Source organism: Ochotona curzoniae, unplaced genomic scaffold (assembly GCF_017591425.1).
Source record: "Ochotona curzoniae isolate NIBS_2020 unplaced genomic scaffold, NIBS_Ocur_1.0 scaffold_274, whole genome shotgun sequence".
Taxonomy (NCBI): domain Eukaryota; kingdom Metazoa; phylum Chordata; class Mammalia; order Lagomorpha; family Ochotonidae; genus Ochotona; species Ochotona curzoniae.
Genome location: NW_024467101.1, coordinates 7,495,402 through 7,513,570, shown reverse-complemented (window position 1 = coordinate 7,513,570; position 18,169 = coordinate 7,495,402). Strand labels below are relative to the sequence as shown.

The window sequence follows — 18,169 nt, the reverse complement described above, 5'->3', positions numbered from 1 at the left end:
CTGGGGGAGCTTTCATTTAGAAAGTTAGAGCTTCCTACCCCAGACCACAGGCCCTTGAGGTCTGGCCCCTGTGGACCTACCCCTAGGCTCCTGTCTTGCTTCTCGTCCCTTTGGCTCCTCCCGCTCAACCTCATTAATTTCCATCACATCCCCATACATGGAGAGTGTGGAACCTCTGGCCAGTGCTCTGTTCCCACACAACCTCCCCTGTTCTCATGGTCAAACTCCTGACTGAGTGAGCAAACCCAAATATACAACTCTCCAAGAGAAGGCCAGAAGCACTTGCTGATAAGTGTAAGGACTGGGCGTATGGTGGGCTGGGCTGGATGAGGCCACAGCACCTGTTGGTTTGTGTGAGCGATGGGGCTGGGGGTAGAACTGACCTAGCAGCTGCATCCACTGGTATGTGCGTTAGCCAATGCAGGTGATGAAATGAACCTGACCGTGCACTGCCTGGCACACACAGAAGTCAAGTCTGAGGTCAACCCAGGCAAGGTTTCTTGGGAGACTCCACAACTAGCTGATTGATCTCAAACCCAGGCCACAGGGAAAACCATCAAATCCGTGGTCTGACCTTGAAGAGCACTTATTGGGACTCGGCCTCCTTAGTGGCTGATCCCTGTTCAGTGGACAGCATGCCAGATGCACACAGGGGATAAGACAGCCGGCTCATCTGGGCCAGCAAGGACGTCGTTGTTGAGTGCCTTGTCAGAAGATGGAAAGCAGAACAGGTTGGACAAGTCTCCCGGCCGAGCTTTGCAGCTAGTGTCTGCGTCTGTGAATGCACTAAGGTGGACTCAGTCAGCCAATAGACCTTGGAAAGATTTCCCCAGCACCGGTGCAACAAAGCTGATGGTATCTCAGAACTATCAAAACCACTCAAGGAACACCTTTTGAACAGTCTTCCCCACATCAGGGTCTCTAAGCTGTCATTAAATGACCATCCTCCATCCCCAAGTGTTGATGGAGTTCGACAGCAAGGAGTGCACCTGTCCCCTCCCCAATCAGCAAGCACAGCAGGAAAAAGAAAAAAGACAAAAGAAATTAAAACATGGGGCTTAATGGTTAGTGTCCTCACCTTGCAAGTGCTGGGATCCCATACAGGCACTGATTCATATCCTGGCAGCTCCACTTCTCATCTAGCTCCCTGCTTGTGACCTGGGAAAGCAGTTGAGGACGGCCCAAAGCCTTGGGACCCTGCACTTGTGTGGGAGACCCAGAAGAAGCTCCTGGCTCCTGGCTTTGGATCAGCTCAGCTCAGGCCATTGCAGGCCACTTGGGGAGTGAACCAACGGATGGAAGACCATTGTCTCTCCTCTCTATAAATCTGACTTCCCAATAAAGAATGGAAAAAAAAAAGAACTAAAACATTTGTCCACTCACCTTTCTCCATATCTCAGCACCCTAATCAGAGGCCCATATGGGTATGCATCCCTCTCAACTGTGTAAACAATACTAAAAGTTAAATAAACAAGCACCAAATTAATTAATTGATTAATTAAGGGAAGGTCACGGAGGAAGGGTCTTGGTGGGTGGGTCAGGTGTCCCCACATCTGGGGCTAACCAGCCTTCCTGAGCCGCTGGCTCCCACCCCCGTCAGCCTGCTTACCTGGCTTCAGCTTTGTGTTCTTGCCCTCTCCCCACCTGGCTATACCCCTCGCACCCCCAGGGATCACCTGTTAAACATGGTAAGGAATGGGGGCTGCACACTGGATGCAGCTGTTAGGGCATTGCCTGGGACGCCTGCACCCCATAGCAGAGTGCCTAGACATGGGGCCTCTGGCTCCACCTCCTGTTCCAGCTTCCTGCTGAATGCTGACCCTGGGAGGCATTCAGGTAATGATGGCTCAAGTCAGTTGAGAGAATTGGGTGGAGCTCCTGGCCTCGGTCTGAGGCATTTGGGGACATGAATCAGAGGATGGAAATGGTTGTGTGTATATATGTGTGTTTGAATTTTTAAATAAGAAATAAAACCTAAAACGTGCTGGAGCCCTGGGTGGCAAGGGCCTACAAGGATCCGCGACGTGGGGTTTTCTAGTCCCAGCCTCCACCCGGGCTGGCCTTGCAGGAGGGGAAGTGGGCAGGGGCTGAGTCACCCTCCATCCTCCCTCCATGTGACTCAGAGATGCCACAGCCCAGCCCAGTCTCTGCCCATCTTGGGCACTGTCAGACTCCAGTCTTGGCCAGGCCAGGAAGGAGGGAGGGATAGATGGCCTTGGTTGGCTGCCTTCTCCATTTCACAGGCTTCACCTTCCCCCAGGGATCCAAGCCTCTGGTGGGGTTGAAGTTTGCCCTTGGCAGCTGTGGGCACTGGGTAAACTTCTTCCCAAGTGGGTGGGTATGGGAAATGGCAATGGACTTGGAACTGGCCAAGAACTCTCTCACGTGAAGGTGATTTCCCCAAGGTCACAGATTTTTTTTTTTAAGATTTATTTTATTTTTATTGGAAAGGCAGATATACAGAGAGGAGAGACAGAGAGGAAGATCTTCCGTCCGATGATTCACTCCCCAGGCGACCGCAACGGCTGGAGCTGAGCCAATCCGAAGCCAGGAGCCTCTTCTGGGTCTCCCACGCGGGTGCAGGGTCCCAAGCTTTGGGCCATCCTCAACGGCTTTCCCAGGCTACAGGCAGGGAACTGGATGGGAAGCGGGGCCACCGGGATTAGAACCGGCGCCCATATGGGATCCCGGACGTGCAAGGCGAGGACCCCAACCACTGCGCCATCGCGCCGGGCCCAAGGTCACAGCTTTGAAGTCTCAGCTGCAGGTCGCCCCATGTCTCTGTGCCCCTCCAGGCCAGGGTCCCGACCCTATCCCACCCCTGACCTGGATCTGTCATCTGGCTATGCCCCCTCAATGAGCTGTAGTGCAGGTGGACACAGAGCATCAAGAAGAGAATACGGTGCCCCCCCCCACCCCCAATTCCCAGGGGTGCATTCCAAGTCCCCCAGAGGCGCCAGAAATCAGGGATCACACTAGACCCCTTATGGACTGTGCTTCCTCCTATGCAGACGCATGCGTGCGCACACACACGCACACACACACACACACACATTCAGTGCCCCTTCCATTCTCATCAAGTACTTAGCACATTCTGGCTGTAACTTTTTTTTTTTTAAGATTGATTGCCTGGCACAGAGCCTAGTGACTAAGATCCTTGCCTTGTATGTGCTGCCATCCCTTATGAGTGCTGGTTTGTACCCTGATGGCCCCACTTCCCACCCAGCTCCCTGCTTGTGGCCTGGGAAAACAACGGAAGACAGCCCAGACACAGCCTTGGGACCCTGCACGCACTTGGGAGACCCGAGAGAAGTTTTTAGCTCCTGGCTTCGGTTCGGCTCAGCTCCAGTGATTGCGGCCACTTGGGGAGTGAATCAGCAGATGGAAGACCTTCCTCTCTGTCTCTCCTCTCTGTATGTCTGACTTTGCAATAAAAATAAATCTTAAAAACAAACAAACAAAAAAAGAAACAAAAAGGCAGCTGCTGGAGAGAGTAGGACAGAGACAGATTTTTCGTCCATTGGTGCAGTTCCCAAATGACCGCAGCAGCCGGGAGGCTGGGCCAGCCCAAAGGCAGAAGCCTGGAACTCCATTCTGGTCTCCCACATGAGTGGCAGAGGCACAAGTACCCGGGCCATCCTCTGCTGCTTTCCCAGGTGCATTAGAAGGGAGCAGCTCTGATATGGGATGCTGGCGTCCCAGGTAGCAGCTTTGTCCTCTGTGCCAGAACGCCAACCCCCAGCCCCTGATGAAGTAGGGGGTGGCATAAAGATTTAACCCCAGGGAGCTGCAGGAGGGAGTACTGTGCTCAAAAGCATGGCCAGTACTCAGCCAGGGGGAGGCCCTCAATCAAGGACAGCAAAGTGAGTTTGATCCCAGCAGGTGCCACCGGGTTCTTCCTCCCCAGGCTTCTCTTGCAACCTCCCTTACTTCTTGGCTTTTAGCTGCACAGGGAACACCCTCCGAGACCACTCCTGCTGGCCCTGAGCAGGGCAGAGGGGAGATGAGGGGGAGAAAAGGAAGAGGAGAGGGAGAGAGGATGGGGGAGGGGAAATGTCCCGGCCTTCTGTACCCTTTCAGGAAGCCGGGGCTGAGCTGGGCATCCTGCCACCATGCATGGCAGAACAGGGGCTGTCGAAGCCCTCTGCTGATGGCCTTTGGGAGAAAATAAGAACTCCTTTTGTCTCCTCTTTGGCTCCCAAGATCAGCCCAGGCATTCCAGAAACTGCTCTGTGGCTGGGTGTCTGCTTAGCTAGGGATACTTTCTGAGAACACACAAATGGCTTCACTCAGGGCCCTGTGTGAAGAGGACGACCCAAAGGTTCGTCTCCTGAACCTGCTTGGGAGACCCGGAAGAGGCTCCTGGCTTCAATTTGGCTCAGCACCAGCAGTTGCGGCCACTTGCGGAGTGAATCATCGGACAGAAGGTCTTCCTCTCTATCCCTCCTCCTCTCTGTATATCTGCCTAATTCACTCCCCAAGTAGCCGCAACAGCCGGTGCTGTGGCGAACCAGAGCCAAGAGCCAGGAACTTCCTCCAGGTCTCCCATGCAGATGCAGGATCCCAAAGCATTGGGCCGTCCTCCACTGCTTTCCCAGGCCACAAGCAGGGAGCTGGATGGGAAGTAAAGCTGCCAGGATATGGGAACCTGGCACCTATATGGGATCCTGGCATGTTCAAGGTGAGGACTTTAACTTCTAGGCCACGCTGCCAGGCCCAAAAATGAATAAATCTTTATTTAAAAAAAAAAAGATGATGCATGGAAGTTTGGTAAGAAAGGGCGCTTGGCCTCCTCTGGGCTCGGCTTCTCATCCAGCTTCCTGCTCATGTGCACCCTGGGAGGCGGCAGGTGAGGGCTCGAGTCCGTCCACAGCGGAGACCCAGGGTGAGCTGCCGGCTCCTGGCATTGGTCCGGCCCAGTTCTGGACATCCGGGGAGTGAGGCAGCAGATGGAAGAGCTGCCTCTAGTTCTCTACTTGTCAAACAGAGAAAATCAACTAAGAGATCGAATTGAGCTTTAAAAAGACTTTGAAAACAGAACATGGGCCCTTGCACCCCAGGTGGGAGACCTGGTTAGAGTTCCGGCCTCTGGGCCTCAGCCTGGCCCGGCCCAGCAATGGCGGCCACTTGGTGGAATGAATGAGCAGATCAAAGATCTCTCTCTCTCAGCCAGTCAAACTAAAAAAAAAAAAGTGGTTGGGTGAGGCAGGACGATTGTGCTTCTGTTTGCCTGCAAAGCGCTGGGTAAGGACAGCCGAGGGTCCTGGGCAGATCCCGCTCTGGCACAGTCCATGAGTCTAAACCAGGACTTACGTGTATGTTTGTGTGGGGGAGTGAACAGGTGCCAGCTCACTTTAGCACCTTTAGGCGGCTCCTGGGTTCAGCACAGCCCCAAAGCGACGGCTGCCTGACACCCTTGGTTGTTCTTCTTTATCGTTGGAGCAGCCCTCTGTAAACCTCAGAGGCGAGGCACAGATGAGCCTTTTACAAGGACTCAGCTTAGACAGGTGGGGCCTCAATGCGGGAGCTGCCTGTGCTGTGGAAATGGGCTGGCGCCATGGGGACCACATGGGAACCCTCAGCCCGCATCCCACCCTGCGCTGCCTGAGTCACGTGATGACAAGGTGTCTGGGCTGGATCCCTGCTCTGCAGCAGACTCCACATCTTCCCAGTCCAGGCCTGACGTTAGCCTGCCCCACAAGCCCTGAACCGAGGCTGCCTTGATCACGGGCAGGCAACCCAACACCTTGCCACGTGCAAAAAAACACTCAGAAAATAATCGTGTAGGGTTTTTTTTTTTTTTTTTTTGGTTGCCATTTTATTTGGTGGAATGCTTGCTTCAAAAGCTGCCTTACGCATGTGCGTACATCTGATCTAGTGAACCAGAGTTAGGCCACGGTGGCAAAGATGGACAGGGTGCAGTTGGAAGGTCACTTGTCTGGTTAAGTTGACAAGCCCAGAAGGTGACCCCATGCTTAAGGCTCTGGCTGTATGAGTTAAAAACAAAGAAACAACAAACAAAGCAAAGTGGGGTTGGTGGCAGGCGAGCAGGTTCCTTCCTGGGTTGGTCATTCTTGGGGAGGGCTCGCAGGCCCCCTCAGGTGTGCCACTCTCCTGGTATACCAGCTGCTTCTCTCTAACACCAGGAAGGACCATAGCAGTCACAGCCTGCCCCTCCCACAGTAGACATCTTTTTAAACACGGGGATTACGAGGTTCAAAACTATGGCCATCCAAGATTCTTCCCAGGCCTGGCCAGCGCCATCTCCTGCTTATCTCTTCTGCGTCCATGTCAGGTTTGACGTCCTGGTTTCAGATCTTGGCAGGGCACGCAGAGCACATCAGGCCCCCCTCTTGATGCGCCCACCTGGAGCCCGGGAGTCGGGGTCAAAGGGGTGCTCAGAGTGGGATCATAAACCGCATCTCCTTCTCATAGACGTCCGGGATCATGCCCATCGGGGAGCTGACCATGCGCACCGTGTTCTTGCCGAACAGCTGCAGCTCGTAGTGGATGAGCTGCTCCCAGAAGCCCACGTTGGGCCGGATGATGGGCCGGCACGATTTGGTCCATGCGTGGGCATCCAGCAGGGACATGGCGTGGTACTTCATGAGGTAGGCGAGGCACAGGGCGGCCGAACGGCTGACGCCCGCAGCGCAGTGCAGCAGCGTGCGGCCTTGCTTCATCTCCACGCGGTGGATGTGGTCGGCCACCGGGTCGAAGAAGCCGCAGAGGTGGGAGCTGGGCGCGTCGGCAACAGGCACGTGCAGGTACTCGATGTTTTCGTAGAAGACGTTCATGATCTCCAGCGACACGTTGATGACCGTGGTGATGTGATGGCTGGCCAGCAGCAGCTTGTTGTTGGCGGCCGCGCCGTTGCTGATGTACAGACTCCTGGTGATCTGCGAGAAGCCGCAGAGCGAGGGCGGGCGCAGCTGCTGCACGGGGAAGGCACACGAGGCTGCGGTCATCCAGGCGGCGGAGGTGGAGGTGGCAGAGGTGGTGGTGGCTCAGAAGGAGGCAGGGCGCGAGGGCGGCATAGTTCTGCGTGGGAAACTGCAAGGGGTTGGGGAGGCAGAGATGCGCACTGAGCCGGGGTGCAACCCCAAAGTGGAGGGGTGTACAGCAATCCTCGCAGGGGGGATATCAGGCCCCCTTTAAGGAGCACCCCCTTCAACTCACAGCGGGTCCCGTGTCCACTGCCCTTCAGGACAAGGGGGACCCGTCTTGTCTCCCCTGGAACAGGCCAACACGCCTGAGTCCCCTCCCTTTGAAAAATCTCTCTCTACTTCCTGTCCATTATGGATAAGCAGCAGCCACTTGCAGGGTCTCTCAATCCTCTCGCTTGGTGACCCCACCTCATAGCCTCCCATCATCCCCCCCCACCTCTTCAAACCGGAACCTGGGACCAGGAAGTGCTGTCCTGGGGAGTCACGGTGGCCTTAGGGGTTGGCGCAAGGGCAGGGAGGGTCCCGACCTCTCGCTTCCAGGGTCCATCTCTCTTCTGGGAGAGGCCCCGTGGACGCATCCATGTCACGTGGTACTCCACCCTCCCGTCTCCCGGGGGGGGGGGGCGTAGGGAGTGGCTGAGAGCTTCCGGGAGGCCAGAATAATGGACACCCTAGCAACCCCGGCAAGGGTGGTGGGTGGGTGGGGGATGGAGAGGAATGCAGGGGGTGTCGCACCCCAGGGAGGGGCCATCTCACGCTTCCTTCTCCTACTGAGAGAAATCTCAGGGCCGTCACTCGCGCCCTGCCCAGCCAGGCTGCAAAAAGCCGCACACAGGGAGCGAGGAGAGGGATTCCGGCGGGGCGAGGGTGGCTGTGGGGCGTGGGCAGGGAGACGCCCGCATGCTTCCCTCCCCGGACCCCCGGGAGCCGCCTCACCTCTCGTCCGCAGGAGGGCTAGCGGGGGAGGAAGGGAAGCGGGCGCGGCGCCGAGTCTGAGGAGAAGGTCTCGAGGAGATAACACTACAGTCACGATGCAGGAGCCATCGCCACCCTTGCCGGCCTAGCGCTCTGGTTTCCATGGCAACGGCCCCCGGTCGCGATCCAGGAAGAATCCGGGACGGCTTGTTGAGCCTTCGCAGAAATCACGCTCCTGGCTCACCAGGTGATCGGTCCCCGCGATCGCGATCGCACCAGGGGCCCACAAGCAAGCCTCGGGGGCGACGAGGCCGCGTGGCTTCAGCCCACCTCAGCCCACTCCATCCCGCCCCCAGCCCGTCTCCACGGCCACGCGCCAGGTAACCGCATGGCGGCCGCCGAGGGACAATCCTGAGGCTTCCGGAGCTTCGCGCTCAGGCCACGCCCCCGCCCGGCCTAGGCCCCGCCTGCAGCCCCGCCCGGCCTGGCCCAAGCCCCGCCCCTATCACGGTCCGCCCAGGCCACGCCCTTCTCGTGCGTCTCCCGGGCAACGCCTGGCACGCGGCCTCGCGGCGTGGGCCTCGACGACGCCCTCAGTCCGCGTCCGTCTGTCCTCTCACACACGATGACTACCGGCTTGACTCCCATTCCCGAGTCGCCCTTGGTCATCAAAGAAGCCGCCGCGCAGCCGGTTCGGCCCTCGGTGACCTGGGACCTGGGCTTGCCCAGGGAGCGGGAGACCACTGCCCAGGTCACCCCCGCCAGTTCCGGCACCCAGCCAGCCTCCGAGCCGCGACGCGACGGGTTCGGCAGTCGAGCCGAGCCGGTCCTCGGGGTCCAGCCGCAGGTCTTCTTCATGCGGCCGCGCACCTTGCAGCCTCAGGTGCTTTTCAGGTGGGATCCTGAGAGAAGGCCGAACTCGCAGCCGAGACCCGGATCCCGCACCTGCAGCTGGGTTTCGGGGCCCACCCTGTCCCTTTTGGAACCCCCCCGTTCCTCTCCTCATAGCCTGGGCCCCCAGGGAGGTCCATTTCACATCCTGCCAGAACCCCTAGGTACTAGAATATTCTCGAAGTCTTAATCCCCTCTTCCAACTCACTGTCCACTTAGAAGGGGTCAGAGGGAAGAGAATGACGCCTACAGAGTCTTTGAGGAGTGTCTTGAAAGAGGTTGAAACTAGAAGAAAATTTTAGAGGCAGAAAAAATAGGAGGTGGAGGCAGGGCCGTGAGGGTGACCTCAGATGTTTTGACACAATGTTCTTTGGCCGCAGTAATGAGTAAGTCTAGCAGAGTTAGTCCCATGTGGGTAATGTCCCAGTCTCTGGATCTTTCTCAGGAAGGTTTTTAGGGGATGGTCACTGGCGGTCTGGCAGGCCCTGAGTCCTCACTCACCTGTCTCCCCTTCCCTACAGCGTGATGAACTCCAGCGAGGCAGCAGTAAAACATTTTCTGCCCAAGAGCCATTTATCCAGGGTGATCATTCGTGACAACCTCAGTGCCCAGCGCATCTATGAGATGGAGGTAAAGTAGCCGACGGCCATCGCCTTCGTGGTCTAAGCCACCTTGGTACGTTTCACTTGCCCCCATATGCCATCCCAGCCTGGAACCTGGGAGGTGGATGGCAGCCTGTGTTGGTGATGGGTCCCTGGCCAAATGACCCTTGAGGGGGCTGATGTGCCCAAGGTGTGTGGCATCTGCTCCTATGCCGAGAAAACCAGGGAGGAAGACATACGTCTCTTGGGTCTTGTAGTATCTTTCTCTCTTCCCTCCCCAAAAAAGTACTTTATCTCTGTGTTTAGGGAGGCCATCTCCCTTATGAAGGCTTGGGTCTTACAGCCTGGATTGGCACCCTGCTTACTGGTCATACTGTTTCTTTTCTGGATCATTCCCATTTTCCAGATGACCACTGAGGCTCTTGGGCCACCCTTTTGTTTCTGGTCAGGTAGGGTTTGTTTTTTTTTTTTTTTAAATGTATTTGTTTTTATTGGAAAGGCAGATTTACAGAGAGAAGGAGAGACAGAAAGATCTTCCATCTGCTGGTTCACCTTACAAATGGTCGCAATGGCTGGAGCTGAGATGTTCCTAACCCAGGAGCTTCTTCCGGGTCTCCCATGCAGGAGTAGGGTCCCAAGGTTTTGGGCCATCCTCCACTGCTTTCCCAGGCCACAAGCAGATAACTGGATGGGAAAGTGGAGCAGCTGAGATACGAAATCAGTGCCTTTATGGGATGCCGGTACTTGCAAGCGGGAATTAGGCATTGGGTCATTGCAGCAGCCCCAGTAAGTAGGATTTGACCTGTGTACTCCATCCAAAGCCTGATGTGCTTTCATGCCAGTGTTGCCCTTGAACCCTGAGGGATTCATTCAGTGGGTCTGTATTTAGGGCCTACTGGGGGCAGGTGCAGTGTCGGGGAACTAGAAGGAAACATGAGCAAGGTGAATTCCACCGGTGGTCTCATTCTTTGAAGTGGGGGAGGCAAGGTGGTGTTGAGCTGCTGTCCACTTCTTTTAGTTGAGATTTTGGTTTATTTATTAGGAAGTGTTGCAGAGGCAGAGATCTTCCATCTGCTGACTCACTCCCCAAATGGCCACAACAGCCAGGGCTGGGGACAGGCTGAAGCCAGGAACATCATCAGGGTCTCCCCCATGAGCAGCAGGGGCCTAACTGCTCGGGTCATCTGCTGCTTTCCCAGGCACACTGGAGTGGTGCCCGTCTGGGCTCCTGGCCTCGCACCCCTATCTCACAGGCTGTGCCCTCTTTTGGACACTCTGATGAGCTTCCCTCTGGGTTGTGGGGCCAAATCTGGATGGGTCCATGGGACCCTGACATGGAAGGTGGTGGAGATGCCTTAGCAGCGGTGACAGATCACTTGCAGGCCTCCACGGCTGCTCCACTTCCCATCCAGCTCCCTGCTTGTGACCTGGGAAAGCAGTCGAGGACGGTCCAAGGCCTTGGGACCCTGCACCCGCATGGGAGGCCCAGAGGAAGCTCCTGGTTCCTCGCTTCAGATTAGCTCAGCTTGGGCCATTAAAATCATTTTGGGGAGTGAACCAGCAAATGGAAGATCTTTCTCTCTCTGTCTTTCCTGCTTTCTGTAGATCTGCCTTTCCAATAAACATTTTGAAAAAAATAAAAAGAAAGCAAATAGAGTAACTGAAGTTGCCTGTGAATGAAGGTATTGATGGAATGAGTGTTAGGATGCACACTTTTTTTTTCCACCACCACGTTTGCAATCCCAAGATGCCTTGCTTGTCGCGAAATGGCTTCTCACCCCTTGACCTCCCCTCTGTTCATTTGTTTCTTTTGTAAGATAAAGGCTTCTGAGAAGACCAAGAAAAAGATGAGCCATTTGCATGATCACCTGAAAAAGAAATTCATGACGGACCAGCTCAGGAAGCTGGGCCGCTGGAGACAGGAGTCCATGAACATGCGACAGTACCTGTATGGCTTGCCAAAGCTGCAGGGCCCCTCTCCCAAGCGGGGCCAGCTGCCTTAATCCCGGCAGGGTGATGTCGCCCAGGGCCACCATGACGCTCATCTGACCAAAGGACACTAGAAACACGCAACTGCACGCCATCGTGGAACAGTAAGATCAGTGGACAGCGGAGCACCCAAAAACAAAAAGAAAAAAAAATTTCCCCAAAACAACGACAACAACAACAACACACACACACAAAAAAACTTAAGCAACGCTAATATTCCTTACTGCAGTCATTTTCTATGACCTGAAGTTGATCCTGATATCTCAGTGCATGTTGGAGTGGAAGAGGCTGCATCAGACCAAGTCCATGGCCAAGGGAAAAGATGGAAACTTCAGTACTGGTATGTCTGTGACGGTGATAGCTAAGATGGACAGGTCCTCAAATAGCGGGCATTCCAGTGGTAAGGGGTCAGGGTGGGGCATCAGACCCCCTATCTAGCATGTGACCTGGGATCTCCTCCCTCTGCTGTTTTGTCCTGCAAGTGGCCATGGCAGCCGGGTGGGCACCAGGCCAAAGCCTGAAACCAGGAGCTCCCTGCTGGTCTCCAAAAACAGGTGCCAGAGTCCCGGGTCCGTGGGCCCTCATCCGCTGCGTCCCCAGGAGCATTGGTAGGGGGCGGGATGTAGACCAGAAAAGTTGAAATTTAAGATGCAGTAGTCGTGTGGCAAGCAGCACCTTCTGTGCCTCAAGGCCCAGCCCCCTTTACCCCAATTGGAAATAACCAAAGGACAGCAGCATGGAAACGTGAGGATGTCAGGGTCTTGGCCCACAATGCTGTCACGGCAGCTGCTCACCGTATGGGCTATATGCCGTGCCGACCCACCCACGGAAAGTCTCCATGTTGTGCTTTCACAGTGAAGAACCTTCTAGAATATCAACACCCCCAGCTCACCCCAACCCCACCCTTATCTCAGTGCCACTGCCTGTGAGCCACTTCCTGCCTCCTCTTCCCCACGTCCCGTGGGTTTTCTCGCCCCACAAGGATGACTTAGACACCAGCTTCCGTTCTGCCTAAGTGGCAGCTGTTTGGGTGTTTGTCCTAAATCCTAGATGAAGTTGTGTGTGTGGGGGGGGTGGGGACTTTGAGAACTTCATGGAAGATGGAAAGTTTGCTTTGATGCTGAAAGCCTGCAAATCCACGCGTAGGGATTTCCTCTCCTCCCTGACCCCCCAAGATGCATTGCCCACCGTCTTTTCAGAGAGGCCCCCCTACTCCGCCCCGGGTACTCTCTGAGGGCAAGGGGAGAAGGAGGAGTGCTTCGGGGTTCAGTTCAGGCTTCCTGTGTGCCGTGTGTGCACGCCCTCTCTGCACTCTGAGTGCACCAAGTCCCACAGCTGGTGCCAGACACGTGGTTGGCAGCGGCGCCAGCTCACTCATCCCTGACCACAGTGCCTCGTAACTGGAGCCAACACCCAGGGTCTCTTAGATGAACGACTCCTTTGTTCCTCTCTGGGTTACAGCACAGGGCACAGAGCAGGGAGCCTCTCCCATGCTTTATTTCTTTCCGTTGAATTTGAGAGGTCTCCTATCTGTTGGTTCACTCCCCAAATGCCCACAACACAGAACAGCCTAGACCGGCTCGGGCCACAGGCAGGATCTGGGAATTTCACCCTGGTCTCCCACGTGGGTGGCAGGGACCCAAGTAACTCAGGCCATTCCCTGCTGCCTCCCAAGGTACACAACTTAAGAGCAGCTGGGACACAGGCCAGGCCTTCCAGCCCTTGCTATGTTTTGATTTATTTATTTATTTTAAGTTGACTTGAGTTTTTTGGTAAGGCCTAGAGATGTGGCCTGACTTGCCCAAAGTCACAGAGCAAGTTTGTGACAGAGAATTAAAACTAGGTGGCCTGACTCCAGGCCAGGGGCCGGAAGGGGTCAGCCTGGGACTCTCAGAAGTCTTCCTCCTCCTCCCCGTGCTCCCAGCACTGCAGCCTGGCACCACCTGGCAGCCATTCCTTTGAGTTTGGTCTGAGTACGCGCTGAGGCCCGAGGGGCGGGGCACATGCTGCTGGCACTGTTTCCTCCGTTTCTGCTCGGTTCTCCCTTTTGAGGATTCAGGATTCTGCTCCTTGTCAGCGGGAATCACGACCAGCTCCTCCCTAAGTTCCTGTCTGCTTCTTTGGCTGAGCACAACTTGTTAGAATAAATTTATTTATTTATTAACATTTTCTTTATTTTTATTACAAAGTCAGATATACAGAGAGGAGGAGAGACAGGAAGATCTTCCATCCGATGATTCACTCCCCAAGTGAGTGCAAATGGCCGGTGCTGCGCCGATCCAGAGCCAGGAGCCAGGCACTTCCTCCAGGTCTCCCACATGGGTACAGGGTGCCAAGGCTTTGGGCCGTCCTCGACTGCTTTCCCAGGCCACAAGCAGGGAACTGGATGGGAAGTGGAGTTGCCGGGATTAGAACCGGCGGCCATATGAGATCCCGGTGTGTTCAGGGCGAGGACTTTAGCCACTAGGCCACGGAGCTGGGCCCAGAATAAATTTATTTTAAAGATGCGTTACTGAGCCCAACACAGTAGCCTAGTGGTTAAAGTCCTCACCTTGCATGCACTGGGATCCCACATAGGTACCAGTTCGTGTCCCAGCTGTTCCAGTTCTCTTCCAGCTCCCTGTTTATGGCCTGGGAGAGCAGTATAGGACGGCCCAAAGCCTTGGGACACTGCACTCACAAGGAAGCTCCTGGCTCCTGGCTTTGGATTGGCTCAGCTCTGACTGTTGTGGCCAGTTGGGGAATGAACCAGCAGATGGAAGATCTTTCTCTCTGTCTACTCTCCTTATGAATCTGACTTTTTCCTTAAGATGCATTACTGTAAAAGCTTCTTTATAAACACACACGTGTATGCACCTCTTGAATCAATTGCTGCTAACATTTTTTTCTTGTTTCTCAGACCCAGTCTGTCTGTCATATGTCAACCTCAGATCACTTTTTCTGCTAGGTGCCTGGGGGAGAGAGAAGTGTTGGGGGCCTCAGGGAGCCCACACGTGCAGCTGGCCTCCCTCCAAAACCTCCCCAAAACTTTCCACTTTCTAGATTGTCCCCCGTGCAGCCCCCTCCCAAGCCTTAGCCTGGTCTAGCCCTCAACCATAAGGCACTCTTCTCCCTTGGGTGGCTGGCCTTGGCTGAGGCTCTCTGCACCCCGACGACGTGATGGACCAACACATTTGGGGCCCCTGGGAGTAGAGCAGATGGACAGAGGTGGGATATCAATCAGGTGAGTCACTTTAGAAACTTTTGTGTCACTTCTGATTGGGTGGTCTTAGTCGTGCTGTTTTTCATTAGAACAAACAAAACCCGCAGAGGATTTGGCATTTAAATATGGGAGAAGAAGGGAAGAATTCTCGAGAAGTCACTTAGTTATTGGACAGGAAGAAGGAGGTTTAAAGGAGGAAACTGGGGGAGAATTGGAAAGAAGATGTTATGGGAAAAATGGTATCCTTTTCTTTCTCTTTTAAATATTTATTTTTATTGGAAAGGCAGATCTACAGAGTCAGAGAGACAGAAAGATCTTCTGTCTGCTGATTCACTCCCCAAATGATTTGCAGTGCCCAGAGCTGAGCCAGTCTGAAGCCAGAAGCCAGGGACTTCTAGGTCTCCCGTGCGGGTACAGGGTGCCAAGGCTTTCCCAGGCCACAAGCAGGGAACTGGATAGGAAGTGGAACAGCTGGGACTTGAACTGGTGCCCACATGAGATGCTGGCACTTAGAGACGGACAGTTAGCCCTTAAGCTACTGCACCAGCCCCAAATAATATCTTTTTATTTTTAAAAAATCATTTATTTGAAAAGCAGAGGAGCAGAGAGATCTTCCCACTTTCTGGTTCAGAGCAGCCACAACAGCCAGGGCTGGAGCAAGCGTGAAGCGGGAGCCAGGAACTCACCTAGAATTCCCTTCCCACATGAGTAGTAAGAGCCCAAGCTGCCTGCCACCGCCACAAAAGCTGGGTCCGACGCGGGGATGCCGGGGCTCAAACCAGGATGTGGGTCATGGGATGCAGATGTCCTGAAGTGATGGACGCTTAGCCCACTGTGCCACGAGGTCCACCATAATCACTCCATGTGAATGTGGAGGGCCTAGGACCCAGAGGCTTCTGAGCCACAGAGCAAAACCCCAACCATGTCTCAGCTACCCTGTTTCACAGATGACACAGTCCCATGGGGCCAGTGATGTAGCCAGAAAGCTGGAGTCCCACCCACACGTGCCTCATGTCAAGCAGCTGAAGGACCCATGCATCATTCCGGATAGACTGCTAGGGTGACACGGGTGAGAGAATGAGAGAGGGTCTTCCATCTGCTGGTTTACCCCCTACTGCCTGCCAGGCAGAACTCAGGAGTCAGGGGTTTCCCAAGTGGGCGACAGGGACCCAAGTACCTGAACCGTTACCTGCTGCCTCCCAAGGTGTGCATTAACCAGGAGCTGGAGCAAGGACTGGAGCCAGAGTTCTCTGGTGTGGGATGCAGAGATCCTGACAGATAGCTGAGACTGCACCAAAGAGCCATCTTCACCCCACCCGTCCTTTATTTTTTTTAAGGGTATTTTTTTTTTTTTTTTGCTTTCATTTCCTGCTAAAAAACACTTCAGCCACCCTCTGCCCATCCCACAATGCACTCCGCTGCACTTTAAAATGCTGGGGACGGTTTCCCAGGATTGAAATGTGCCACGCGCCTGGTGGATTCTGCCCCCCTCCCTGCAGCATTCCGCCGGGACTTGGGAGAAAAAGACAAGGCACTTCTATTTTTACGGAGCGCCTACGACAAGTCAGGCACGTCCTTTCATTTTCTCATTCAAATTCCCAGCACTTAGCAGACACCATGCCCCCTGTCAGGCAGCTGAGAAGAACCAGGCACCAAATCAGCAGAGAGCCCTGGCTGGGTGGTGCAGGGGGCACTGCTCCCAGCTGCTTGCTGGGCACAGAGCTGCATCTTGGCCATCATCAGCTCCAGGAAGACAGTACACGCCTGCAGTGCCAGAACTTTCTGAGCCCTGACCGTGGAGAGCAGTGGTATATACCATGGCTGGGAGGGGCCACGTGGCGCCCCATATTGCAATGCCATTTCAAGTCCTGGATGCTCCACTTCTCATCCGACCTCCTACTAATGTGCTTGGGAAGCTGTAGATAACAGGACGAGTACCTGAAGAAATTATAGCAGGACAGACAGGAAGTCTGGGACAGAGACCTAAGTCTCATTTGGCAGGCCCTGGTCCCAGGGTGTTGTGAGGGGCAGGGATTTCAAAATTCCAGCTCAGTGGCATTGAAAACAGCCAACCAAAAGGGACAAAATAAGTGCAATTAAAGGGACAATGTGTCTTGGAGACAGGTAGACTCTTCTGGTTGGCACTCAGAGCAATCCCCAAGTCTTCACACCCTTTTCTTCCCTGCCACCCTCCACCAGCACTTGCTCATTCCTCCCTTTGGCCCAGCCCACCACAATAGAAGGCTAAGGTGGAGAAACAGGTTTTCCTGTTTGCTGAGACACCTCCCGGTTTTTCCTGATTAGTATGGGCACGTGAGGGTGAGCTGGGGACAGGAGTGCCTGGGCCCTCGGCCACTCTGTGGACCAATGGGCTGTTTCTCCTCTGACACTTTGGCCAGCTGGGGCAGACAGTGCAGCGGGAGGGACTGGCAGCTGTCCTCCCTTCCAGGATTTGTGGAGGTTCTCACAAGGTGAGAAGGTGCTTAGAGAAATGAGGCCACCAGGCCAGAGCCTCCCAGAGGAGCTTGGAAGGCCTGGGGCGGAGGTGGGTGGGGCCAGGAGCGGGGAATCAAGGCAGTTCCCACAGTGACCGCCAGGGGTCAGCAGACACCTGCACTTGGGCGCTTAGCACATACCTGTGTGTGCTGTGGACCTAAAGGCTGGGTCCTGGAATTCCTGGGAACCTCTAATAGGAACACACACATTCCCAGCCCATCCTCCCCAGAGGTGTTTTCTGGGCCCTTCTGCCTTCCTAAGAAACCTCTCTCCAACCTGCAGCTCTCCCATTGGCACCTCAGGGTGGCAGGGAAGCTGGCTGAATGGTGGTGTTGGCCCTTGGTCACCTTCTCTTGGACCCCCAGAACTTTCCATCTACAGCGCTGCAAAATAGCCATGAGGTGGAAGGAAACAAATCCTGCTCGGAGCAAGCAAGCGTGATCACTGGTGCACAGTGGCATTAAGAGGCTAATCCTCCGTCTGGGTTCCAGCATCCGTACGAGCTCTGGTTCTAGACTTGGCTGATCCACTTCCAATCCAGCTCCCTGCGAAAAGCCTGGCAAAGCAAGTCCTTGGCTCCTGTATTAACATAAGAGACCTGGAAGAAGCTCCTGGCTCCTGGCTTCTGTTCAGCTCAGCTCTAGCCATTGTGTCCATTTGGGGAGTGGACTAGCGGATGGAAGGTCTTTCTGACTCTCTATCTCTTTAAATCCGTCATGTGAAAATAAATAAATCCTAAAAATAAAGAAAGAAAGGCAGGACACAGGCTCAATTCTTTCCCTTCCCTATTTTCTGAACAATGAAGTGGTATTATACTAGCCTTCAGGGTGATCAGCTATGTCTATTTCTTTAAGTTTTTTTTTTAAGATTTATTTATTTTTATTGGAAAGACAGATATACAACAGCTGGAGCGGAACCAATCTGAAGCCAGGAGCCACGATCCTCTTCCAGGTCTCTCACACGGATGCAGGGTCCCAAGGCCGTCCTCGACTGCTTTCCCAGGCCATAAGCAGAGAGTTAGATGGGATGTGGAGCAGCTGGGACTTGAACCGGCATCCATATGGGACGGAGCACTGCCTTTGGTGTTGGTTGACTAATCGGCTTCCCCCCATGACCAGATCATGGAG

At 54.6% G+C, this 18,169-nt stretch overlaps 2 protein-coding genes across 2 annotated transcripts; one reads left to right on the top strand and one right to left on the bottom strand.

The window, feature by feature from the left end:
- Positions 1–5,813: 5,813 nt before the first annotated feature.
- On the bottom strand, positions 5,814–8,197 carry DUSP18 (dual specificity phosphatase 18). The gene is made up of 2 exons (XM_041003717.1): positions 7,884–8,197; positions 5,814–7,053 (listed from the first exon to the last, which is right to left on the bottom strand). Exon 2 carries the CDS (start codon positions 6,966–6,968, stop codon positions 6,399–6,401), a length of 570 nt encoding a protein of 189 aa, XP_040859651.1. The 5' UTR covers positions 6,969–7,053; positions 7,884–8,197; the 3' UTR covers positions 5,814–6,398.
- A 290-nt stretch (positions 8,198–8,487) lies between these two features.
- CUNH5orf52 (chromosome unknown C5orf52 homolog) lies at positions 8,488–11,545 on the top strand. Its single transcript, XM_041003588.1, has 3 exons — positions 8,488–8,756; positions 9,275–9,383; positions 11,173–11,545. The coding sequence occupies exons 1-3, from the start codon at positions 8,488–8,490 to the stop codon at positions 11,356–11,358; spliced, it is 564 nt and encodes a 187-aa protein (XP_040859522.1). The 3' UTR covers positions 11,359–11,545.
- The last annotated feature ends 6,624 nt before the right edge of the window (positions 11,546–18,169 follow it).

Bases quoted from the DNA above. Each gene is read 5' to 3' on its own strand.
- DUSP18 (XM_041003717.1), bottom strand. From the start codon at position 6,968: ATGACCGCAGCCTCGTGTGCCTTCCCCGTGCAGCAGCTGCGCCCGCCC.
- CUNH5orf52 (XM_041003588.1), top strand. From the start codon at position 8,488: ATGACTACCGGCTTGACTCCCATTCCCGAGTCGCCCTTGGTCATCAAA. The intron at 8,757-9,274 runs GTGGGATCCTGA...CCTTCCCTACAG, and splicing joins CAGCCTCAGGTGCTTTTCAG to CGTGATGAACTCCAGCGAGG. The intron at 9,384-11,172 runs GTAAAGTAGCCG...TTCTTTTGTAAG, and splicing joins AGCGCATCTATGAGATGGAG to ATAAAGGCTTCTGAGAAGAC.